The sequence below is a fragment of the Melanostigma gelatinosum genome, assembly GCF_949748355.1.
Source record: "Melanostigma gelatinosum genome assembly, chromosome: 19".
In the NCBI taxonomy this organism is placed as follows: domain Eukaryota; kingdom Metazoa; phylum Chordata; class Actinopteri; order Perciformes; family Zoarcidae; genus Melanostigma; species Melanostigma gelatinosum.
This window is the reverse complement of record NC_136652.1, coordinates 687,015-713,956: the sequence shown is the minus strand read 5'-3', so window position 1 is coordinate 713,956 and position 26,942 is coordinate 687,015. Positions and strand designations below refer to the sequence as shown.

Below are 26,942 nucleotides of genomic sequence, written 5' to 3'. Positions count from 1 at the left end.
CCATTAGCTGACAAGTATTTTTAAAATGTGACCATCATTACAGCATAGCTCAATAGAAACTCTACTAGGTCTTGCATTCATACAACACAAAGTGTGTCCATCACATCCAGAGGGCACTGTCAATATGTAGACATTACAGTATATAGCACAAAGGGACACATGTTGTTCCTGCTTGAGCACAAACAGAAATAAGAGAGACCTAAGGCACTACTTGTGGTATTTAAAACACACTTTTGTAGGAGTACACACCGTCTATGGGTCCTTTTGAATATGCAGCTGTTTCAAGTGTTTTCTCACTCTCATTCTCCTTGGTCTGCTCTGGAATAAAACCATTATGTGGCTTACAAGCGTCAACAAACAGGGGAAAATAAGACAAGCTAGTGTTGCACTCCTTGTCTTCATTCTCATCCTCTACTTCGTCCTTCCTTTTCCCTTCATCTGTAGTTGGTGTGCTGCAGTCAAAGGTAGGCATACTGCAGCCATAGGCCTCGCTGTGAGGCCGGCGAGCCTCATCTGGGATGTTCTTCTTCAGGTCCCGATTCCGGTTGCGCTTGGCCAGCTTGGTGACGGAGCCCAGGCGGTTGAAAATGTTGTCCTCAGACGTGGTCTGGTGGTTTGAGCTCTGGCCGGCCTGCTCAGCCCCTCGCAACCGAAAGTTGTTCAGCTTGGAGTCGATGCTCTCCTGGGACGAAGTCTTGTAGCTGTTGGTGTCCAGGCTGTTGAAGATGGCGCGGCGCTCTGGCGAAAGCATATCCAGGGACACAGCACGCTGGTCCAAGCCCAGCTGCCGTCTTTCCATGCTCCGGATGGTGGCGGCTCGCTGCAGCTTGTCGTGGACCTCGACACTCATACGTCGACGCGTCTCCCGGAACTCTGCTCGCACGTTTGCTTTCCATTCTGCTGCATGAGCCTTGATCTCACCAACCTTGACCAAAGTCAGACAGTACAAACCAGTAGATCACTTATCTGTGTGTTTCGACTTTGTTCAAAAGCACAATGAAATTGTCCTTTTCAAGATAAATAGACATTTGAATCCACGATTATATATGTTTTAAGGTGCGTCTTGTCTTTTTTTGTATCTTGCTGATTAGTTAATAATTTGACCTTCTCAGGCCTCAATAAATAATTCTCATGAATCAATCTGAGACGGTCTATAGCTCCTACTGTATGCACCACGGGGCAGTATACACAGCTTTGTTTTAAGAGGTCACAAGATGAAAAAGTTGTGATCCACTGCATTATACAACAATGCAAAGCTAAGTAACTCCCCTTTAAAAACATCAACTAATTCAACTAGATTATACAACTAATATGTTGTGGTGGCTGCCTGAATGGTAAAGTGCAGCACATCAAACAGCAGCATATACAGTCATGTGGGCTGTCACTTTTTATTTTAAAGATTCAAGCTTTCGATCAAACAAGGGAATGTAAATAAAAATGCAATATTGAAATGGTAATGATGTGTTAGAATTCAAATGAACAGTCTATAAGTGCAACAGAGCGTTAGAATAAGTTTGCTTTGTAGTCCAGTAAAGGACAGTCTGTCACAGTCTGAAGGCTAAAAGTTCAATCAATTCATAAACAAAAAAATGAAAATATTATGTATAGTAAAGATGATTATCGTTTGTAACCGTATTAAGAAAGGGATAAATCAGAACATTCCAAAGCTCTTTTAACCTTGGTCAACAATTCAACACGAGTATAACCTACATCATATGAGCTTTGATGATTCCTAATGAGAGCATACCTCTTCTTTTGTCTTTTTGGAGAGCACCCTCAGCCAGTCACCAATCATGTTCAGTACTGCAGCAAAGTAGGCCAGACCACCCAGGATCCAGAACCACACCAGTGGTCTGTACCACTTCCGGTACTGAATCCTTCTGTCTCCCCCTAAATAGAAAACAACACATGAATAACTGAAGTAATGTACATGACCTTTCTGCTGCCAGCATGCATACCCTCCTGAACAATAAATGAAGCTGACTTCTGTAGTCACAGTCAGCGATCATCTTTAAAGGGGAACACATTCAACCAACTAGCTATTAATCCATTCATTCATTCTGCTTTAAGAAAGCAATACTCATACCCCTTGTTCATTGAGAGAATTGATAATGTATTAAACTGTTAACTACATTATATGAATATTGTATTCTGTTATTTAATCTAGATTGTAATGGAACATTTCCACTTAGTATATATTGTGTAAAGGCCTAAGCACTTGTACTTTTGCTCTGAACTCAGTAGATCTTCATCCTTTGTGTTAACATACGTGCTCAAATGTATCTTACTGTTTGTGTAATAGAAACTTGGTATTATTATGTGTATTTTATATTCTTATAAAATACAACTGTTTTATAACTTGTGTAACAGACTATCTGTCAGGATCCCTGTCTGACCCACTGTGTGGTTACCTCTGTTTCCCCTCCAATCTCCTCTCCTCATGTGTCTGTCATTCCCCTGTGTGTGTTTTGTTATGCCATGTGCTTGGTGTTTTCTCGGACCTGCCTCCAGACTCCTCCCACTGCTACCGCTCTGATGGATGCCAGCTGCGGACAATCTGGCTCGTTACCCGGCAGCATATAAGCCCTGGGCCTGCAGGCTTGGGGCGTCAGTCTGTATTGTCTTCTGCCTCGGTAGCGTCCGCCGTGTCGTGAGTAAACCCCATGGTATCTTCCTGTGCTAATCTCTCTCCTCTCTGCTACGGGTGGAAAGTACTGGGCGATCTACGAACTCTCCGGTGTCGAGCCACGGGACATCACACCGTCGATCTGTCAACTCTTCAGTGTCGAGCCACGGGACATCACACCGTCGAGCTACCAGCCCCCGGTGTCGAGCCACGGGACTCACACCAGCCACCCACTTGTCTACCAAATAAACCTGTTTCATTGGACTTTGTCTCCTGTGGTCTGCATTTGGGTCCTACCCGTGAACTCCCGTGACAGAACAGACTGACCATAAAATGGACGCAGCGACCACAGGAGCAGCTACGCTGGCCGGACATAGCACGCAGCTGGAGGCACACCAGCAGATGCTCATGGAGATGCGTCAAGCCCTGCAATCCATGGCAGGTGAGGTCTCTGAGGTTGGCCGCATCTTGCAGGGACTGGTTCGGACAGGCCAGCTTCAGCCGGCTCCAGCCCCGGACCCATCACCTGCACTCCCCTCTCCAGGCCTCGCCCCGCCGGTTCGGGAGTCCCCCGTGCCACCTCCGGAGCCCTATGACGGAACGCTGGGGAGATGCCGGGGCTTCCTGTTTCAATGCAGGCAGGTGTTTGACCGACAGCCCCAGATTTTCGCCTCAGACAGGTCCAGGGTTTCTTACGTGGTCGGCTTACTGCGGGGAAGGGCTTTGGACTGGGCCACGAACACACTGAGCATCGACCAGCCTAATCTTGTGGATTATGTCGACTTTGTGGAGGATCTGAGGAGGGTTTTCGACCACCCAGTGGACTCCGAGGATGCAGCTCAACGCCTCCTCCGCTTGCGACAGGGTCAGGCGAGTGTAGCAGAACACGCAGTGGACTTCCGCATTCTCGCCGCCGAGTCCGGGTGGGGAGAGACGGCGCTCAGGGGAGTTTTCCTTCACGGACTATCCGAAGCCATGAAGGATGAACTGGCAACCTGTAATAAGGCCGGTTCGTTGGAGGAGCTGATTAAGCTCTCGATCGGGCTGGATAATCGGATGCGGCAGAGGCGACGTGAGAGGAACTACAGGTCCCTAGGGGCATCACCCGTGACATCGCCCTCTTCCAGCTTCCGCCTGCGTGCTCCGGCGTCAGCCTATCCGGAGGAGCGGAGAGGGCCTCAGGCTTGGGATTCGGTCCCCTTTTCCACGCCGGAGGAGGAGCCTATGCAGCTCGGGCGTGCCCACCTTTCGCCACGGGAGAGAGATAGGCGGATCAGAGCAGGCGAGTGCCTGTACTGTGGCCGCCTGGGACATTCCCTTTCCTCCTGTCCGGTTCGGTCAAACGGGGGCGCTCGCCAGTAAAGGTTGGGATACTGGTGAGCGGACCCGAGCCTTCTCGAGACTCCCTACCAAGACTGTTGTTGCCGGCATCTCTCTCGCTGCACTCTCGCTCTCTCTCTCTCTCGGCTCTGGTGGACTCTGGAGCAGAACAGAATTTCATGGACACGGAGTTTATCGCCAGAGTCCAGATTCCCTTGGAGAGACTAGAGCGTCCGCTAGTGGTCAATGCCCTAGACGGCAGCTTCCTAGCCCGAGTCACTCACCGGACCCAGCCGCTGCAGCTCATCCTGTCCGGTAATCACAGAGAGAGACTTCAGTTTTACGTTTTTCCTTCTCCGCAGAACCCCCTAGTTCTGGGCCACCCTTGGCTCACCACCCATAACCCTCGGATTGACTGGGCGGCAGGGAGGATTGCCGCATGGAGCCCCGACTGTCATGCTAACTGCCTAAGATCGGTGCAACCCCCTGGAGGACCTCCCCAGGACTATCACGAGCCTTTGCCAGATCTCGCCTCCGTGCCCACCGCCTACCATGACATCGGGGAAGTGTTTAGCAAGAGCCGGGCCCTCTCCTTACCACCTCACCGTCCCTACGACTGCGCTATTGACCTCCACCCGGGCGCTCCGCTTCCTTCCAGTCGGTTATATAACCTGTCTAGGCCGGAGAAGGCATCCATGGAGGAATACATCTCACAGTCGTTGAGGGCTGGAATCATCCGCCCGTCCTCATCACCACTCGGAGCTGGATTCTTCTTTGTCTCTAAGAAGGATAAGAGCCTCCGGCCCTGCATCGACTATCGGGGTCTGAACAGCATCACTACCCGGAACAAGTACCCTCTGCCACTGATTAATTCTGCGTTTGAACCCTTGTCTGGAGCCACAATCTTCACCAAGCTCGACCTTCGCAATGCATACCACCTGGTGCGGATCCGAGCAGGAGATGAGTGGAAGACGGGGTTCAACACCCCCCTCGGTCACTTCGAGTACTTGGTCATGCCGTTTGGACTATCCAATGCCCCAGCAGTTTTCCAGGCGTTGGTAAACGACGTACTCCGGGACTTCCTGAACCGTTTTGTGTTCGTGTACATCGATGATATCCTCATCTACTCTGCGGACCTTCTGGAGCATCAGCGCCACGTTCGGTTGGTCCTCCAGCGCCTACTGGAGAACAAACTGTTTGTGAAGGCGGAGAAATGTGAGTTCCATGTGACCTCAGTTCAGTTCCTGGGATTCATCATTGAGAGGGGTCAAGTAAGAACGGATCCAGAAAAGGTCAAGGCGGTAACTGAGTGGCCGACTCCCTCCTCCCGGAAACAGCTCCAACAGTTTCTGGGGTTTGCCAACTTCTACCGTCGATTCATCAGGAACTACAGTAACCTCGCAGCCCCGCTCACTGGGCTCACCTCTTTCAAGACCATATTTGTATGGACACCGGAGGCCGGTCGGGCATTCAAGCTCCTCAAGGAACGGTTCTCCTCCGCCCCCATCCTGATTCAGCCCGACGACACCCGTCAGTTCGTTGTTGAGGTGGACGCCTCTGACACAGGTGTGGGGGCCATCCTGTCTCAACAGTCGGACTCGAAGTTGCGCCCTTGCGCCTACTATTCCCGCCGGTTGAACCCAGCAGAGAGGAACTACGATGTGGGAAACCGGGAACTGCTGGCAATTAAGCTGGCTCTCGAGGAGTGGAGACACTGGCTAGAGGGGGCTGTTCATCCGTTCGTGGTCTGGACAGACCATAGGAACCTCGAGTACATTCGGACGGCCAAGCGGTTAAACTCTCGCCAGGCTCGGTGGTCATTATTCTTCGGACGGTTTGACTTCACCATCTCCTACCGCCCAGGCCACAAGAATACCAAGCCTGATGCTCTCTCTCGCCAGTTCTCTCCCGAGGGTCGCTCCTCCAGTCCTGGGACCATCCTCCCTACAACCTGTGTGGCAGCCGCTCTCACCTGGGAGATCGAATCAGTGGTGCAGGACGCTCTCCGAACCCAGCCAGATCCCGGAGGCGGGCCTCCCGGCCGCCTCTTTGTTCCCCTGTCCGCACGCTCCCAAGTGCTCCAGTGGGCGCACACCTCTCGGTTCTCCTGTCACCCTGGCGTCAGACGCACCATTGATCTGCTTCGGAGAACCTTTTGGTGGACATCGCTGGAGGCCGATACTAGAGCCTTTGTCCTCGCCTGCTCAACCTGTGCCCGCAATAAGGCGTCACACCGACCTCCCGCCGGCTTGCTGCAACCCCTCCCGGCGCCTCATCGTCCCTGGTCCCATATCGCCCTGGACTTCGTCACGGGCCTGCCACCCTCTCATGGAAACACGGTCATCGTTACGGTGGTTGACCGCTTCTCCAAGGCGGCTCACTTCCTCGCTCTGCCCAAGCTTCCCTCAGCTCAGGAGGCGGCGGATATCATGGTCAGCCAGGTGTTCCGTCTGCATGGGATCCCGGTGGACATTGTGTCGGACCGAGGCCCGCAGTTCGTATCCCAGGTCTGGAGAGCCTTCGGCCGGGCCCTCGGCGCAACCATCAGTCTGTCCTCGGGGTTCCACCCCCAGTCCAACGGGCAGACGGAGAGGCTTAATCAGGAGCTCGAGGCCTCCCTCCGCTGCGTGGCAGCATCGAATCCCTCCAGCTGGAGTACTCACCTGCCTTGGGTGGAATATGCCCACAACTCCCATACATCATCGGCTACGGGCCACACTCCATTCGAGGCCTCCCTGGGTTACCAGCCACCTCTGTTCCCCGCCCAGGAGGTGGAGATAGCTGTTCCCTCAGTGCAGCGCCACCTTCGTCGCTGTAGGAAGGTGTGGAGGGAGACCCGGGCCGCCCTTCTCCGCACGGCGGAACAGAATAAGCGTTTTGCGGATCGCCGCCGCATCCCTGCTCCACATTACCAAGTCGGTCAAATGGTGTGGCTCTCCGCCAGGGACATCCCATTACGGACCGAATCCCGGAAGTTGTCTCCCCGGTTCATCGGTCCGTTTGCGGTCCAGGCAATTATCAACCCGTCCGCAGTTCGTCTGAAGCTTCCCTCATCCATGAGGATCCACCCGACGTTCCACGTGTCGCTGATCAAACCGGTGTCCACCTGTGCCCTGTGCCCTCCGGCCAGACCCCCACCACCCGCCCGACTCATCGACGGAGGTCCAGCGCATACGGTCAACAGACTGTTGGATGTTCGCCCTCGGGGTCGGGGTTTCCAATACCTCGTGGACTGGGAGGGTTACGGTCCTGAGGAACGCTCATGGGTGCCCCGGTCTAGGATCCTCGACCCCACTCTCGTTCGGGATTTTCATCGACGGCACCCGGACAAGACTGGCAGACCGCCTGGAGGCTCCCGTTGAGGGGGGGGTACTGTCAGGATCCCTGTCTGACCCACTGTGTGGTTACCTCTGTTTCCCCTCCAATCTCCTCTCCTCATGTGTCTGTCATTCCCCTGTGTGTGTTTTGTTATGCCATGTGCTTGGTGTTTTCTCGGACCTGCCTCCAGACTCCTCCCACTGCTACCGCTCTGATGGATGCCAGCTGCGGACAATCTGGCTCGTTACCCGGCAGCATATAAGCCCTGGGCCTGCAGGCTTGGGGCGTCAGTCTGTATTGTCTTCTGCCTCGGTAGCGTCCGCCGTGTCGTGAGTAAACCCCATGGTATCTTCCTGTGCTAATCTCTCTCCTCTCTGCTACGGGTGGAAAGTACTGGGCGATCTACGAACTCTCCGGTGTCGAGCCACGGGACATCACACCGTCGATCTGTCAACTCTTCAGTGTCGAGCCACGGGACATCACACCGTCGAGCTACCAGCCCCCGGTGTCGAGCCACGGGACTCACACCAGCCACCCACTTGTCTACCAAATAAACCTGTTTCATTGGACTTTGTCTCCTGTGGTCTGCATTTGGGTCCTACCCGTGAACTCCCGTGACACTATCATAAGCTTGCATCATGTAATTGTGATCCATGTAGCTGACTGCCTGCACACATGTCCTCTTCTTCTGTGTGTTGGATAACATGTACCTATTGTATGTTCTGTGCCTTAAGGATAAATGAATGCATCTGTGTGTCTGCTGTTACACAGATAAAGCACTTCTTATACTTCTTTAACTGCACGACCTGAAACAGGATGTCCAGTACACAGGCCCCAATCCTTGATCACTCCCTTTATAACTCTGTGTGAATTTTGATCTGTAGTGCACACTTCTACAGAGTCCGAGTGACTCTGTGTAACTGTGCCTCTTCTCTGGCCAGAGAATAAATACTTTTAGAAGACAAGTTCTGTTTGACAATATTCTTCATTTCAGCTTAAAAAGACTCAACAGCGGGTAAATTAATTTTTCCACCACAAGATATGGAACAATATACCATGGTTCACATTGTCTGTAATGTGATTTAAGCTAGGTCAGGCAGTATACTTTTGGCAACATTGGGCAAAACATTCAATAACAACCTATATAATTCCATAACAACTCAAGTGGTGTATATATTTAAATGGGCCAAAACTCACAACCAACTTTTCAGAGAGCAATGGTGCTTGTTTTGAGAGGACTCCATTGATAAACATGCATCTTTTTTTTTCTTCTCATTGACATAATTTGTATGGGACAGAATCTGCAGTTTATGGAGCACATTGTTTTACGTGATGGACCAGTAATATACAGTAGGTGAGTTGCCTGTCCCAAGATTACCCACTGAGATACGGGGATGGTGCTCTTATTACAGATATTAAACACAAAAAATATCCCATTTGAATGATCTGAAAAATGTTCAACTGCATTTCATACATTAACAGATGCACCCACCTCCCCTACAATAATGGTATTTCCCAACTTTCATCAGCCAATCATTTTCAGTATAGATGTATCTAACTACTAGCTCTGGGCCTTTGTCTGGTCTTTAAGACACTTCAGACACTATTCAGCTGTAATTGTCCATTTGCATCAGTGATCATCGTCCACTCCTCAGTCTACATAAATTGCATGCACACATGACCCCACAGGACAACAAGGTTGTTGGGCTTTGGATTTGTATCAATAGTCAGTCGGATGAAAAGAAACACACTGATGCTAAGTCATGGAATCCTCTCTCACAACGGGACCAACTGTTTCCCGGAGGAAACAGTGCCCCGGAGGAAACAGTGCCTCCCTCCCAGGAAACCCCCTCCTGTCAAATCTCATATATATATATATATATATATATATATATATATATATAGATAGATATAGAACAATCTGCCAGTGCAGCCTTCGACTATCACCAGCACAACAGCTCACGTTTACTATTCAGAAAAATACACTGCTGTTGCTCAATTTGGGATTGGGCATTGTTTACGCTGCAGAAACCATGGTTTGGATGGATAATAAAACAACCAAACTGCAATCATTGTCAATGTCAATTTAATTTGAGAACCTCAGGCAGCTAAGTTTCCAGAACCAAAGAACAGCTTTAATACAGTCCTTCGAGCCAGAGCGCTGACTCACTGAGTTCCAGACAGTCAAAATTAACATATGAGAACAATGCAATTTAATCTACACATTACAAAACCTATTTTTGCCTTCTGTGCTGTGGTGCAGATACATGAATCCGTGCATGATAGGACGCTGCGTCATTAACGGACAATGCATAGTCAAATCAACGTAATTAACATCGTGACAACCACAATGTCATAAGAACCAGTCACATATATTTACATGACAACAAAGCATGACATGACAAAGCATGACAATCCAGCAGACCTGCAGCGGATCCATGCATTCCACTACACAAGAGCACGAGCCATCAAATATTATTCATAAAAACGTTACTGCAGATGTAAAAACACAAACGCAGTTTGTCACTTACCGAATTCTTTGTTGACAAAGAGTTTAATCCCAGTACATCGTTTTAGTTCCAGTAAGAAGTCCTTCTCGATTCACGGACGCCAGTAACAGTCGAGCCTCCCCAGTCGTATTTCACTGGTCTGCGGCAGCCAGTTCGCAGCGGGGCCGGCCCCGGGAGCCCACCTCCACCGGCCGGGAGCCCACCTCCGCCGGCGTTCGGTCACACCAGTAAGCTGCGTCCAGTTGATTCGGTCGCACTGGCCGGCGTTCGGTCGCACCGACCCCGACCGCCGGCCGGAAACCCACCTCCGGCAGCCCCGACCGCATGGCCGGTCTGCGGTTGTGGAGCTCAGTTTCCCTTCGAACGTGTTTGTTGATCTGTAGATCCACTCGGGTTTCTCCAAAAGTTTTCAAAAGCACCGTAGTGCCGTGCTATGGCGTCCTCAAGTTAGCGTAGCATAGCTCCAAACACCAAGATGCTCAGTTAAAATGAAACACATTCCCACCCATAAAATATGCGACGCTGTCAGCCAGACAGCTGTGCAATGAGAAAATAAGCTAATGGGAAAACTTTGTGATTCTGTTTAGGCCAGCAGAGAAGGCTTAGCTGGCCCTGACGGCTCACCACTGCCAATTACCCTGCAGTGCCTAAACTTCATCCTCCAACAGATGCACACAAAGCTTTTTCTGTTATTCAGTCTTCTGCCTTAATTCAAAGAACACTGGGCCATGAACCATTAAAGCTGAATCATAAACTGAAAGGGGCTGAGGGTGGTTTGCAACCACCAGGGGATGCTCCATTGGACTAAAAGCCTTTTTATTCAGGAAAGCCTTTCTGACCTAAATCACTGTCAGTTATTTCTTTTGTGTTTCTGTTCACTGGTTTTCATTTTATTATAGTATATTTTTTAAAACTATGTTTTAACTATGTTTTTACTATGTTTTTACTATGTACTGGCTCTGTGGCACTCTGAGATTTTTTTTAAATGAAAAGTGCGTTACAAATAAAATGCATTATTATTATTATTATAATTTGAGGAAGGCATGAATCAACCTGACAACAAGTCGGATTCTAATCAGTCTATCTTTCCTTATGGAAGAAACTCAAAGCATAATGTGAATGCGGAAGTTATGACAATAAGAGGCCTCATACACTGCTTGTGGGAACATCCACACCTCACCTGAAACCTGATTACACATCAGGACCTGTGGTCAGGCCTAAAATCAGGCCGAGAGATATTCAGCAACACTGAATGAGCATATCACTTAAGCAGAGGAGAACTTCACTACTTACAGGCTCTATATTCTATAACCTTCTTAGTACCGTAAAGGTGCTTGTACTCAACCACAGCCACTTTCACAATAGGTAGCTTGGATACCAATACCCCAACCTTCAAAATGATTTATTGTAGGCTACTGCCACCGCTTCATCTAGCCCGCTTCCACATGAGCCTCCACTGTATCGAGTTCCTTGGCCTACCATACCAGATTTCACTCAGGATGGTGAGAGAGACTTTGCCAACCTGTAGCTGTTACTGGACAATCTTTTGAACCCTTATGTTCAGCTGAGCAAGACATATAAATATAATTTTCCCCTTGAGCATCACAAATTGCCTAAAGCTCAGATGATCGCTCAGTTTTGCCGTCATTAACCTGAGCCCAGTGGTGTATAGTAACGAAGTAGAAATACTTCGTTTCTGTACTTAAGTCATTTTTTGGATATCTGTACTTTACTTTACTATTTATATTTCTGTTGACTTTTACTTCACTACATTTTGCAAAGAAAACTGATACTTTTACTCCGATACATTTCCCCTGAAACCTTCGTTACTCGCTACAAAATCAAATCTATCTTCAGAAAAAAAATGAATCATGAGACCAGCATCGGGGACTGTGGTGGAACACAGACTGCAAGCAAGCAGGTTTGGTGAATCAGTGGTCCTAGCAGCAAGTTAAATCATTGGTTAATCATGTTAATGCGCAATTGCAAACATGTGCTCTCAAAGCCGCGGTGTTTTGATGCCGAGGATGCTATAGCTAGCGAGCGACTACATTAGTATAATTCCACTCTACGATGACTGATTTCATGATGGAAGCAGAAATGGAAGCACATGCTACTCCCGAAACAATCTACAGTGGTGATGAAAACCAACACCCGTGGATCGCTAGCGAGTTAGTGAGCTGAGGAAGTGTTGACAGTTGTGAGATTGTGTTGATTTGAGTCATCTTAGCTATAATCGTTGCAGCACTTGTTGGCTAACATTAGCTAACTTAACGTTAGCTAGCCACCACACCATAGGACAATACTTAAGTACATTTAATATCAGACAATTACGTTCGATACTTAAGCACAATAAATATCAGATACTTTAAGACTTTTACTCAAGTAGTATTCTAATAGGTGACTTTCACTTTTACTGAAGTCATTTTCCAGTAAGGTATCTTTACTTTTACTCAAGTATGGCTTTTGGGTACTTCATACACCACTGCCTGAGCCTCATACTGCAGCAGTGCAGGTCCTCCAATAGCAGTACCATCAGCCTGACCAGTTGGCTCAGATTGAGATAGCGGCAATACTTGCAGCACCTGACATCAAAATTGGGGACTCGCAAGGGTTTCAGAGCCTTTCCCTGCAGATTCACCTCCTGCTGAATATGCTGGTATTGTTGGTATACCAACTGGTTATGAGCTGAACTGTTCTCATGTTGACGGTTTACTGAGCAAGCTGCCTCAATAATGTTTCATTGAGTTTCATTGAGTTCTTACACCTACAAAGCAAACTCACTGTAGCTACATTGAACCCAAACAATATAAGGGATTTGGCTGGATTGTAAGCCTTTCAAACTGACTTGTTTAATGATATCAGCAGGAGCAGCCCAGCAACAGGTCACACAAAACCACCAAGAATAAGAGTCAGGCAGTTGTTTATCATGGCTCTTATCCAGATGTTCCCCTTATCCAGTTCAACCAGTCCCCTCAGAAAACAAATCCTTCTGTTACCGCATTCGAAAGGTCCAATGCTGTGTTCGCAAATGCAAAGCAAATGTTTTACGCCACATGATTACATGTCAATGCTAGAAGCAAATAGACATGCGTGACAAATGAGGTGAATGCGCGAAAATCGCCTCATTTGTGTATTTGCTCCTCCTGTCATCCCTAACAGTGTCGAATCAGAAATGGAGGAAAACAATATTGTAGCTGTAGGTGGTCACCCAGAGCTAGAGAACAATACCTTATATTTGTAAAGACACCGGACGCAACTATGTGTACAGAGTATAAACCATATAGTACAAACAAGTCTCATTGGGATGAGCTGCGTCTCTCCTGGAAAGTGGAGAATATCAGGTGGCAGCGGCAGGGGGTGTTAAAAAAAGCTCTGGTCAAATCAGACAATTTCCAGCAGCCTTCAAAGAACATACAGGGAGTCACAGAAATACTGACATCCAGTTTGATCCAATCTCTAAGCTTCTTCTAGTTTGCAGAACACGTTCGACACATCGATCATCGATCCTGTGAGGTTATCGTGCATGACATCAGAGCAAGCCAGGATCAAGTCGGACACAAATCTAACCGCATGCATTGTGTGGCAACCACCGGTCACATCTTAAATGAGCCTATGAACGATGCTGCCGTATTTACGCCTATTTGACATATATTTTGAGTGTTTATGGAGGAGCTTCAATGTTAGCAAACCTTGCACCAAATAATCCGAGCTTCATTCAGAAAACAAGCATTTTAAAAGTTGTTTGATTGTCTTGCTTCATACAGCTGTAGTAAACCAGCCGACATGTAGATTGGTAGATACAGTGAATACAGCTCGGTGAAATTCACAGAGGGCCTCCAGATTAGTCATGAACCCAGACAAGATGGTGTTTAGTTTCCAGAGATATCTTGGACTTCTACAACATGTACAAAGCAACAATAGTGTTTTTTTCAGCCATGATTGATGAAACGTCTACATGAAGGGAACCCCCACTCCTCTCCAGCGCAAGTGATGCGAATAAATACAAATGATCCCGCAATGAAACACCTGCAAGTAACACGACGCAAACATTTGCTTCATGATTGGTGTAAACACAGCAGAGATGATTTGATCTTATTGATCAGACATACCCAGTTCAGTCTCTTAGTGCCACTATTCATACCTAAAATATATCCCCATTCAGCCTTTCAGGAAAGTCCAACCTCTTGTCTTAAGTGCTCCAACAATTCTCATCTCCCCCATGGATCCTGTGAGAAGGAGCTCTCAGGGAGGTCCCATTGCAGCTGTGTTGGACCCTCTAAGGTCACGAGAGTTCACCTCTCGTTATCCTCCAGTGCACGAATGTCTGTTCACTGCTTCTCATAGTCCAGCTTTTTCCTTGTTTAGTCATGTTAAAAAGCAATGGAAACTACTCTGGAGACTACCCGTCAGCAGTGAGAAACAAGACACTTGTCAGTCTGTTGCTGAAACCCTGGTCCATGCATTTGTCACCTCCCGCTTGGACTACTGCAATGGTGTCCTGTTCGGGGTACCCAACAAAACCCTGGACAGGCTCCAGTATGTACAAAACTCTGCCGCCAGGGTTCTCACGCACACAAAGCCCTGGCAGCACATCACCCCCACCCTCATCAACCTCCACTGGCTCCCGGTCAAGTCCCGCATCTCATACAAGATCCTCCTCCTCACCTACAAGTCCCTCCATGCCCATGCCCCCCAGTACCTATCGGACCTCCTCCGCCCACATGCCCCTCCCCGGAACCTGCGGTCTTCAGACTCTGGCCTGCTTGCCACCACCCGCACCAAACTGCGAACCTTCGGGGACAGAGCTTTCAGTGTGGCAGCCCCCACCCTCTGGAACTCTCTCCCTGCGGTGATCCGCAACATCTCCACTCTGGACGCCTTCAAAAGGGCCCTCAAGTCCCATCTGTTCGCCAAGGCTTTCGGCCCCTAGTTTACTTGTTCTGTTTTTCTGACTGTTTGTCTAAACTGTTTTTGTCTAAACTGTTACTCTTGTAAAGCGGCCTTGGTTCCCCTGAAAGGCGCTATATAAATTAAAGTTATTATTATTATTACTTGGTCCCAACAAGACAAGCAGTCAATTAATATGTTAGAGGCTTGAACGGAAAGGGTGACTATTGATGGAATTAAGAGCTGTTACTTCCGTTCTACACATTCATGATGCTCCTAAACTGAAAGCTGCAATGAATGCTACCATGCCCAACCTAAGGAGTACTCAGGCTCCTCAAGAATGTGGAGAAGAAGTGAGTCAGTGGGCGAGTAAACATCAGTCCGTGGTAGCTCACTTACCCTCAAATGTGCTGTCACAGAGTCTAGAACTATGGCTCTCACTGAACATTGTGTAACCGGTAGAATCCGCCTAATCCTAGCTAAAGTTGAACTGCTCCCCTGATGCCTTGAGTCTCAGTATAAGCCTATCCTTCACAAGTGACCATGGGAAGATCCCATGGGAAGGATCTATCAAGTGCTTGTGCAACAGTATGAACCCCTTGTGTTCATTATACCCTATATTACCCGAACCAAAATCTTTGTCTAACAACTTAAAAAAAAGAGATTGGGATGACCCAGATTTACCCTAAAGATAAGAAGAAAAGGAATTACCCAGTCGTCAGTCCATTTTTATCCCCTGATGTTATACTTCAACTTTAGACCCAAGGTCATCCCTCTAGATCTGCATGTCTTCTGCGATACTTTTGAGCGAGTTCATGGAGCTGATCTGCACATTGAGTACAATGAAGAATGCCATACTAACTTTGTTATGGCCAGATCGAGAGTGGCCCCTAAGAGGCCATGTTTGGTGCTTCAGCTGGCGCTCAACTAGCCCAGCACCTTTAGAAAGAGCTTGGCATCACTCTCCGCCAGTGGCAGTGGTATACTTGACAGCTGACTCTTTGTTGAGGAGATGAAAGTGAGCATAAAGGTGTTCAGCTCATCTGGCAACATGGCCTCACACATCATGGTTGCGCTACTGCTTTTATAGCCTTCGACATTTTGGATCTCCTGCCACATATCTTTAGTGTTGTTGGTGTTGAGGGCTCTCATTAGTTTCTCTTGACGCCTCCACTTTGCCTCCTTGATACCAGCTTTTTTGGCTTTGGATAGTGCCATCACCTCTCCATTCATCCAGACTTTCTGGTTGGGGAATGATTTTATTGTGTTAGTCATCACCACATCATTAACACATTTGCTGATATATGATGTCACTGTTGATGAACAGTCTCAATGGCAGAAAGAGTGTGATTTTGCTCTGTAGTTTTGCTTGCATTCAGTATATGATGACACAAGAGACAGAATTTCAGGGTCATAGTGAAATTTGACAACACAAATATGAACTTTTCTCAAATAAAGAGAGAGAAGTTATTTTCCTGGTTGTAAAGGAAAGACCGACAAACTAGCTTTCATATCCGCTTCACTCCCAAATCCTAATTCTTAAAGGGACCACACACAATGGATGGAGAATGGACCTGGTTTACTTGTTTTATTATGAGCAGAAGGGAATAAGATTTTGATCATTACATTACAAAACAGTCATTTAGCAGACGCTTTTATCCAAAGCGACTTGCAATTCAGATTCTAACACCATAGGCACAGCTACGGGAGCAATTTTGGGGTTAAGTGTCTTGCTCAAGGACACAACGACATGCGTCTATGAGTTTAGCAGAGCCGGGAATCGAACCACCGACCCTTTGATTGAAGGACGACCCTGCTCTCTACTTAGCTCCGGTTGCCCCGATCAACATTCATATCTATTTTGTTCTCCGTGTAGTTTTTACATACCAGTGATATTTTATGCTCATTTGGACACTATCACTGAGATAAAGATGAACTAGATCAGTGTCAAATATACCATTCAATGGAAAAAAAACATGCAGCCTCCCCAAGATCCTAGTGCCCGGGGTTTAGTGGTTTAGTGCCCGTCATGTCAAATGCCTTGTATGTTCAACATACAATGGCAATAAACGGTTTCTGATTCTGATTATATCGTTAAGTATGATGATCGGCTATTGGATTGTAATTTGAAGGGGGAGAAAACATACAAACCAGAACACACGCACATTTGTGGCATGTTAGAGTTATAAATAACTTGTCCATGTGAATTTAATGACATCACCAAAAAGAAATAATGCCAAATTATTTGGGGGGCTGAAGAACATTTTAGGGGGGCTTCAGCCCGCCTAAAATAGGCCTAACGACACCCCTGCTGAGCTCCCACCCACTTCCCATGGACGTGCTTTTTGTGCAAGATCATTTTACAAAGTATGTTAAGTCAGAAAACAGCAACAATAGCATAACTGCTTTGTGAGACACGTTCCTGAGCATGGAGTTCCAAGACCTGTTTTAGATAAGGGATGACAAAATTAATCAGAACTACTTCAAACAACATGTGAGACTGAACATCAAATAAAAAAAGAACATCAGAATACTACCCCCGTGGAAATGGGATGGTTGAAAGATTGAACAGGACTCTTAAAGGACAGTTGGATAAACTTATTTGTGACAATGGTGGTGAGTGGGACCACTATTTGCCAGCAGGGTTTGTCTCTTTTAACTACAATTTCTTGCTTGGGTAGAGAGCCTTGTGTTCCGGCTAGTGTGAATCACTGTACACCAGTGTAAACACAAACTGCACAAAATGATGGTACAGAACTGGTGAAACAGCTGAAAGTATGAGGAAGAAGAAGGCTTTGAAAGTTGAAGAAGTATAACAGGATTTGAAGATTTTCTCCATATAGATCCCATTCAAAAGAAAATTGCAAAAAGCTTAATTCAAAAAGTTTAAAGATTACAAATATGAAAAGTCAAAGCACCCCTCTCCTGAAAGAGCTGAACATTTTGATATTTGAACAATTTCTGTAGCTTAAACAAATTTCAGAAGTAGTGATATTTGTAGTAATAGTAGTAGAAGTTGTAGTTGAAGTAGAAGTATTATTATTAGTAGAAGTATTAGTAGCATCAGAATAAGTAGTAGTAGCAGTAGTGATATTTGTAATAGCAGTAGTAGAAGTCGTAGTTGTAGTAGAAGTATCATTAGTAGTAGAAGTATTAGTATTTAGAAGAAGTAGTAGCCTAGTATCAGTAGTAGTAGTAATAGCTGTAGTAGTGGTCGTAGTATTTAATATAACAGTAGTAGTAGTAGTAGTAGTAAAAGTAATGGCAGTATTTGAAGTAGCAGTAGTAGTAGTACTAGTAGCAGTCGTACTAATAGCTGTAGTAGTATTAGTACTGGTAGTAGCATGAATAGCAGTAGTAGCAGTTGTAGTATAAGTAATAGTAGTAGTGGTAGTAATAGCAGTAGTGGTAGTAATAATATTGATGGTAGTTGTAGTAGACGTAGTAGCAGCAGTAGTAGTAGTAATACTAGAAAGATTAGCAGCAGTAGTAGTAGTTAAGGACAAGATTAGCTACTTCTACATCCAGAAATTATGCATGAAGAGTGAAGATTGTGGACACAGTGACAAAATACAAATGTTTTTTTCACAAGAATCTCAAGCTGCTCTTCACTCTAGCGGTGACATCACGCACTCTAAGCTGCGCAATACACACCCATTATAAAGTCAGAAAAGGGCTGAAAAATCATAAAAGTTAAATTGCTACAGTTCCAAAGGTTTAGAACATATCAAAAAGCTGAATCATGTGGCAATAGTTAAGGGTTTTCTCAACATTGTAAAGTTGAAATGGTGTCTGTAGCTGAAAGTATGAGGAAGTTGAAGGATTTGAAAGTTGAAGAAGTTTAAGAGGATTTGAAAATATTCCCCATAGAGATCCCATTAGAAATATGTTAGAAATATGAAAAGTCATAGCACCCCTCTGGTCAAAGAGCTGAACATTTTAATAGTTGAACGGTTTCTGTAGCTTAAAATATGAAGGAGAAGAGGTGGGACGGAAGAAATAGTAGTTGAATAAAGATTCTCCGATATTAATAAGTGCGAGGAAGGATGAGTTGAAGAACAGATCCTGTAAAAATTGTGTCTGTAGTGTAAAGGTTTTTGTTTTTTATGCTCATGTGTTGCTAAGAAGACACCCCAGAAGATGAGTCACTCGGGTATAGTTCCATAATTGTTCAAAGTCAAAGAATAACTTTATGATGTTAGTTGTAATGAATAAATATATTTTAAAATCAAGTACATTTCTCTGGCATTTATAGTTTTCTACTGTACCGAAACGTGGCTCCACTGTATCATACCGAACCGTGAATTTAGTGAACCGTTCAGTACTGGGCAAGTTAACGCATTATTATCGCAGTTACCGCATTCATTAATTAATGCTGACAATTGTTTTATCGCGCAGTTTTTCTTTTTTATTAAGCGGACATTTTTAACACAAGAACCGGCTGGCCGACAGCAAGCGGTGAACAGCTGTTTGTGTGGCGTCACTTCCTTCTCTTTCTGTTTCCTTCACCTACATTCCCCTGGGTCCCAAGTCCCTCCAACGTACATTTATAACAAATAGCATACATATTACGGTAATCAGCGTTGCATGTGTCTGATCAAAATACCAAAAAAAGCAATAAATAAATAATTAATTTAAATAACATTTTTAGAGTTTTTAAAGAGTTTTTATTTGGAATATGTATAATAAGCAGTGGCGGCTGGTCAATAGAGGGCCATGGGGCATGGCCCCACCATGAGCCACACAACAAACAAAAAAAAATTATAATAATCATAAATTATACAAATTGTCAATATTTGTGTTTTTGAACTATGGAATGTACCCAGTAATGTGTGTAAAATATGATATCTGTGCAAAATATATGCTTTTCCTGCTCGTCCTCTCCGCCTGTGTGCTCGTCTGCTCGTGCTCTGTGCCTGTGTGCACGACACTCTGAGAACGCGCAGCTTGGGGGGCCTAATCGTTTTGGCCCAAAAGAGACGGGTTTAGCAGTTTAGCCAATTGCTGATTCAAGATATAAATGAGTGACATACAATTTAACCAATCAGCGCCCTCAAATAGATTCAGCTTGGGTCCAGAACGATCAGGCCCCCCTCGCTGCGCGTTCTCGTCAGGAGAAGTCTCTACAGGCGCCCGCGCCAGCGCGAGCACTACTCCTCCAACCCCCGTTTGAGAGGAGAACTTTGGCGGAGATTCTGCAGCCAAAGAGCTGATATCAGATCAGCCTGACCTCACAATCAGACAGCAGACTCGCGGGAAAGGGAAGCAGTACATGCGGAGCTTCTGTACCAGCTGTACACCAGATAGCTTTGGCTAGCTGCATGACGTCATGTTAATAACGTATTTAGCTTTTTAAAACAACGGGGACGGATCCAGCACGGACAGTTACGGGAGTGAGGGATGAGGTGGTAAGGAAACATGAGAACACCAGGACACACATGAGAACTCTGTCAAGCTACATATCAGACAAATTGAACATCTTTTATTCTACATAGTTGTCCTCAGTCTCATCTGCTTAACTTGGTCATGGAGGCATCAACATGTAACAGAGATGTTAAATTAACAGTGAAAACTCATCATAGCTTAATTTAACATCAGTATTCATAATTACACTTCATGTTCACTTCTCCTGATCTTTACCTCCTATAACAAGGTCCATCGCAATAAATAAACATGTTATATTATGTTATATAAGTGTTATTTACTGATTGTTTTCGTGTTGGAATACATGTTAAATATTTAACTGCCAAGTAATAATGCGTGTTTGATACTTACATTTTTTTTGCATTAAATCATACTGGAATGTTTACTGAAATTGATAAGATGGCCCTACCAAGAACATTTTCCACCAGCCGCCACTGATAATAAGCATATCATTTAGTTATTGCTACTGATAATTTAACAAAAGAAAAAAACATGACGTAGACAGGTTTGCAGTTTTCAAGGTGTATATTTCAAATTGCATCTCTTACACACATGAAAATAAAGTTGTGAACATATGTTGAATATCTATTATCAGAATCATTAAAACTGCATTTTAACTGCTACGCCCTAGCATTCACTGGAGCGGTTTGCAGCCGAGTGTGAAGCGGCGGGGATGAGAGTTAGCACCTCCAAATCTGAGGCCATGGTGTTCTGCCGGAAACCGGTGGATTCCTCCCTCCAGGTGGGGACGGAGCGCCTACCTCAAGCAAAGGAGTTCAAGTATCTCGTTCACGAGTGAGGGTAAGATGGAGCGGGAGATCGACAGGCAGATCAGTGCGGCTGCAGCCGTAAAGCAGGCGCTGCACCGGATCATAGGTCGGAAGGCTCTCAATTTACTGGTCGGTCTACGTTCCTACCCTCACCTATGGTCACAAACTCTGGGTCGTGACCGAAAGAACAATGTCGCGGCTACAAGCGGCCAAAATTTGTTATCCTCCGTAGGGTGGCCGGGCTCAGCCTTAGAGATAGGGTAAGGAGCTCGGTCATCAGGAGGGAACTTGGTGTTGAGCCGCTACTCCTTCAAAAGGAGTCAGCTGAGGTGGTTCGGGCATCGAATTAGGATGCCTCCTGGACGCCTCCCACTGGAGGTTTTCCAGGCACGTCCAACTGGGAAGAGTGTCACGGGGCATGATGAGGACTCAAACGCAGACAGGTGTAGTGAGAAAGGTTTTAATGATAACCAAAAACAAACAGGGAATGCAGGGACAAGACAAAAGACGAGGGGGAAAATCCGGCAGGAAAAGGCAGAACAGGCAGACTGGAAAACCGGGAACAGGACGAGCAAAACGGGCAGGTAGGTAGGAAAACAAACAATGATCTGGCAGTGGGTGTATGTGCGGCAGGGGTTTAAATAGTGAAGGAGGCAGAGTGAGCAGGTGAGAGTAATGAGCTGATGAGGTGAGTGTGACTGGCAGGTGCACTGAATGAACTGATTAGGTGAGTGAGGAGCTTACAGAAAGAAACAAAGACACAGAACACACAGAGCAAAGCCTGATCGTGACAAGAGACCCCAGGGAAGATCCAGAACATGCTGGAGGGATTATATCTCCCAGCTGGCCTGGGAACGCCTCGGGATCCCCCAAAATGAGCTGGAACATGTTGCCGGTGAGAGGGAAGTCTGGGTCAGCCTGCTTGATCTGCTGCCACCGCGACCCGACCCCGGATAAGCAAAATTGATGGATGGATTCAACTGCTACTGTCTAAAGGAAATACTACTGTTAAAAAGAACCTTATTTGTTTTAAGTGTTTGCAAACCAACTATTATTGTACTTTTGTTCATATAGCAGTACTTTTAAAATAAAAGTGCGCAATACCCTACTTTTGAATTGTTGAATTTTGCGCATAACAATGTGATTAATTGCGATTAATCGCAAAAAAAGCATGCGATTGAAAATTGAAATCGTTGCCCAGCACTAATGTGTGTGTGAGATAGACACACACATACAACTTTTGACGTGTTCTGATTTACTTTTGATGAATAATATGTAAGAAACTAATTAGGTTATTCGGACATTTCCATTCATGAATATTTTGACTATGAATGACAAGCTCTCACCTGCGACATAGTCACCTATTCCAACTGTTGTCAGAGTGATGACAACAAAATATGTTGACTCCAGAGCCGTCCAGCCCTCAATGTGTTGGAAGATCACAGCTGGGATGGTGACGAACAAGATGCAGCCAGCCAGGATGAAGAGAAGGGTGGAGGCCACACGGATTTTAGTCTGACTGATCTGGTTGTGTTTATTCTGTGAGAGAAAGTTACACACACACACACAAAGTATAAGAAAAGTGTAAACCATAATACCTATCTCATTTTCAGGAAGTTCTGATAGGGTTTGGACTCCTGAGTATGAGAAACGATTTAGATTTATCAGGCAGTGTATTATCTCATCAGCATGACATGTAAAAAGAAAAGCGTGTGAAACCACACCTACCCCCCCATCATTCGTGTGAGATTTGGTTTAAACCAAGGAGGAGTCCGTCTGACACCGTCATGACATCAAGGCTATAAACATTGGCCCAAACCTTCACACTGTGCCTTTCCATTGCAATTCACATTGTTGCAGGAGGTAACAACTTTGGTACCCGAAACAACCTAGGTGACAGTCCCAACCTACAGACTGTTTTTGCTCCCGTAGCTGTGCCTGCGGTGTAGAAATGTGATAGAATCTGAATTGTAAGTCGCTTTGGATAAAAGCATCTGCTAAATGACTGTAATGTAATGCGTTCACACACTTGGATGCTGAAAGAGAGACGGATAACCTCTGTGCCCCAAGCTCTCTTAACTGCACCTGCAGATAGAATTCCCGGATTCTTCAAGTCAACATCGGATGCCACATGTGGACCAGCTGGCCGCTTAACCCGCCGACAGAGCACGTTATATGGCCGCCGGATAAACTCCGCCAATCAACAGACGGATGAACACACGCCGATCGCTACGTGAAGCGATCTCAAGGCAGAGATAGGTCATAGTGTGTGTAGCTGCACTGATCCAACAATAATGGTGACGCTTCATTCTGATGTCTTGATGAACTTTATTTGCCGTTCTCACTCTTCCTCTCTCTCTCTCCACTCTGACACCGTGAAAACTACAAACAAAACAAACATTTGTACGTAAATTGCGAGCTCTTGTGGAGTCTCTCGGGCAAATGTCCGTTGACAAAAGGACATTTGCCAGCACACGTTGTTAGCACATATTAGCACATTAATAATGACATAAACTACGAACTACAATCTCAAAAAATGCAACACATTTAAACGTAGAGGCAGGTCAACAACAATACACACAAATATATGTACAAATGAACACTTTACCGTGTGCACCTCTTGGACCACATGCAGAATCAGTTCAACCTGGGGTCGTTTACTCCTCTTAGCTTCTGCGCGAGCTAACAACCCACAATGCCATGGTCATATGCCCACGCCCACTCTGGGTGTGGCCTGTTACTTAGCAATATACATGACGAAATATGATACATTGAGGCACCACATACGGTACCATATAAACTCAAAAGAATAAACAATTACACATATCTCCTTGACAGTTACACTCCCACCAAGTTACCGTAATTTATGATGACCCTTATATGCAAATATTCAAATAAAACCAGTAACTTTCAGAACCAAATGTTTGATAACTGTAAACCAATTTCATGTCAACCTGATACTTTGACCTTTCCACACAGGTAGGCAAATACTATTTGTCCTACTGAAATACATTTGAGTTGTCTTCCAAAAGCATGACTAATTTATGAATAGGACGTTCAAGAATGAGTCGTGAACCTTCTTTCCCTAGTTTTCTATTTCCTATCTGGAGTGTAACTTTTATCACTAGACCATCATCATCCTTGCAAGCATCCAGTACTCTTCCAAGTCTCTACTCGTTGCGCGAAATCCCTTCCTCTTTTGACAATGACGATATCTCCAATCTTCACATTTCTTTTTGAAGAGTGCCAGCGTTGTCGGAAAGTGATGTTCGTCAGGTATTCCTTCCTCCACCTACTCAGATATTGTACTCCACGCCATCTTTTCTTGGCATACAAATCTTCAGCCACAAACTGTCCTGGTGGAGGCAGCAGAACAGAAGCTTTCATTGTAAGTATGTGATTTGGGGTAAGTGGCTCCAGAGTTTTGGGATCATTTAGGTTATTAGTAGTGAGTGGGCTGCTGTTTACGATTGTCAGCTCACTTTTCGCTCCAACAAAATTTGTCCCTTGATCTGATCTTATTTGTCTTACAGTTCCCCGGATTGCTATAAAACATCTCAATGCGTTTATGAAAGCGTCAGTTGTTAGATCTTCCAACATTTCGATGTGAACTGCCCTCGAGGACAGGCAGGTAAATATGAGACCATATCTCTTGCACTCTTTACGGCCTTGCTTAGTGTAGAATGGTCCAAAGCAATCCATCCCACAGTAGGAGAATGGTGGCAAGGGATCAACACAGTCCACAGGTAGATCTGCCATCCTTTGCGTCTCTGTTGGCCTGCGAGCTCTCCTGCATATCACACATTGCTTGATGTAGTTCGCTACGACTTTGCTGCCACCAACAACACAATAACCATGTGTTGCACTCTCAATTCATTGAGGGTTTGTCCTCTGCCTTGATGTTGAGTTTTCCTGTGGCAGTGATCTAGGATCAGCTGTGTGATTACACCATCTCTGGGTAAGATTACTGGATGTTTCACGTCAAAGAATAAGGACGCATTCTTTAATCGCCCTCCCACCCTGAGAACACAATCTTGCAATACTGGATCAAGCTGGAACAATGCATGACTATGTGGCAATTTGCCACAACTCAGTATTTGCATGTCCTCTTTAAAGGCATCCTCTTATGCCAGTTTCACAAGCACCACACTGACCGCTCTCCTATCTTCAACATTTATGGATTCTGTTGGTTTGACTCTCTTTGCGAGTCGCTGTATCCGAGCAACAACTGTATGCCTGTATACGCTGTATGCCTGTACGCTGTATGCCTGTATACGTAACTGTATACGCTGTATGCCATTTGGAGATCCTCTTGAATCTCTCCAAAAAACTGTCCTCTTTTACTACCTGTATCTGTAGTACTTGTATCGTCTTGACTTCAGGATCACCTTTCAGAAGCTCTGGAGTTCAGGTTGGTATGACAAGGTCCCTTTTCCACAGGAATTCCGGTCCAGTCAACCAATTTGAACTCATCAACTCTTCAACTTTGAGGCCTCTGGAAGCATGATCTGCTGGATTTTGATCAGTGTTGATATGGTGCCACTGCACAGGATCGGTTATTTCTCTGATTCTTTGAACTCTGTTTGCAACGAAAACATGAAACCTTCGGGCTTCGTTGTTGATGTAGCCTAAGACTACCTGAGAATCTGTCCAAAAATATTCTTGGTCAATTTGGAGCTCCAGCTCCTCCTTTAGCATGCAGCTGACTGCTGAAGAAACCACTGCAGCCGTTAACTCTAGTCGTGGTATGGTTACAACCTTTGTGGGTGCAACCCTAGCTTTACCCATGACAAAGGCACAATGCACTTTGTCTTCACCCACAACTCGGATATATGAGCATTGGCCGTACCCATAGCTACTTGCGTCCGAAAAGTGATGCAGTTCAATTCTCTGAACCTCTCCTAGGTCTTGAGGAACAAAGCACCTTGGAATCTGGAGTTTTTGCAGATTCTCTAGATCGTTCAGCCAGTTATCCCATTGTGGCCGCTGCTCTGTGGGCAGTAATTCGTCCCACCCAATCCCCTTTTGGCACATTTCCTGCAATACTCTCTTTCCCTGTAAGAGGAAGGGAGCCAATAAGCCCAGTCGATCAAACACAGAGGCCACAGTTGAGAGAAGTCCCTCCCGTGCTGGTTTCTCCTCCAGGGAAACATTAAAGGAGAGTGTGTCAGTGTTGACACTCCACCTTACTCCTAACACGGTCTGAACTGGGAGTTCATCATGACTGAGATCTCCATCCTGAATTTCGCTAGCTCGCTCGCAGTCAGGAATTGACTCCAAGACTTCTCTGCTGTTCGAGATTACCTTGTGGAGGTGTAATCTCCCTTTTGCACACACCTTTTGTGCTTCTTTGACTAGTATGATGCCTGTGTCCACAGATTGTACGCTGATGAGGCCGTCATCAATGTAGAAATTCTTCCTGATGAAGTTGGCTGCTGCAGGACACTGCTTTTCATTTTTGCTTGCAAGATACTTCATTCCATAACTTGCACAGCCAGGGGAGGATGCTGCTCCAAAGAGATCGACTTTCATGCGGTATTCTTTTGGCTCTGAATTTGTGTCATCATCTTCCCACCACAGAAAGCGTAAGTAATCTCTGTCCTCTTGGCTCACATGAAACCTTTGAAACATTTTCTCAACGTCACAGCTGACAGCAATTGGGTGATTATGAAATCTGCACAGCACTCCTGTCAGCCCATTTGTGAGGTCAGGTCCAGTCAGTAAGTGATCATTCAGAGATGTACCATCATATTTGGCAGAGCAGTCGAACACAACCCTAATCTTCTCTGGCTTTCTCAGGTGATAAACCCCTTGGTGAGGAATGTACCAAACATTTCCTGCTTTTGGTTGACATTCAGCTCTCTCTGCATCGCCATTCTTGAAGACGCCCTCCATGAATTTAACGTAGTCATCCTTGAACTTGGGGTTTTTGTCAAATTTCCTTTTGAGGTGCTTCAACCGCACCAGAGCCAGTCGCTTATTTTCTGGCAGTTGTGGGCGTGTTTTAAAGGGTAGTGGCATTTCCAGATGTCCATCAGTGTTCTGATGCATTCGTTCATTGAGTAGTTGTAGAAACTGTTGTCA

General features: G+C 45.8%; 1 protein-coding gene across 1 annotated transcript in view; it reads right to left on the bottom strand.

Annotated features, from left to right (window-relative positions):
* Positions 1 to 252: 252 nt before the first annotated feature.
* The window catches only part of kcnk10a (potassium channel, subfamily K, member 10a), a gene marked incomplete at both ends in the record, with an annotated part of 80,805 nt that continues 54,115 nt past the window's right edge, over positions 253 to 26,942 (bottom strand). The window contains 4 exon segments of the mRNA XM_079290239.1: positions 253 to 277; positions 279 to 925; positions 1,748 to 1,890; positions 22,205 to 22,397. Coding sequence (XP_079146365.1) covers positions 253 to 277; positions 279 to 925; positions 1,748 to 1,890; positions 22,205 to 22,397 — 1,008 coding nt within the window.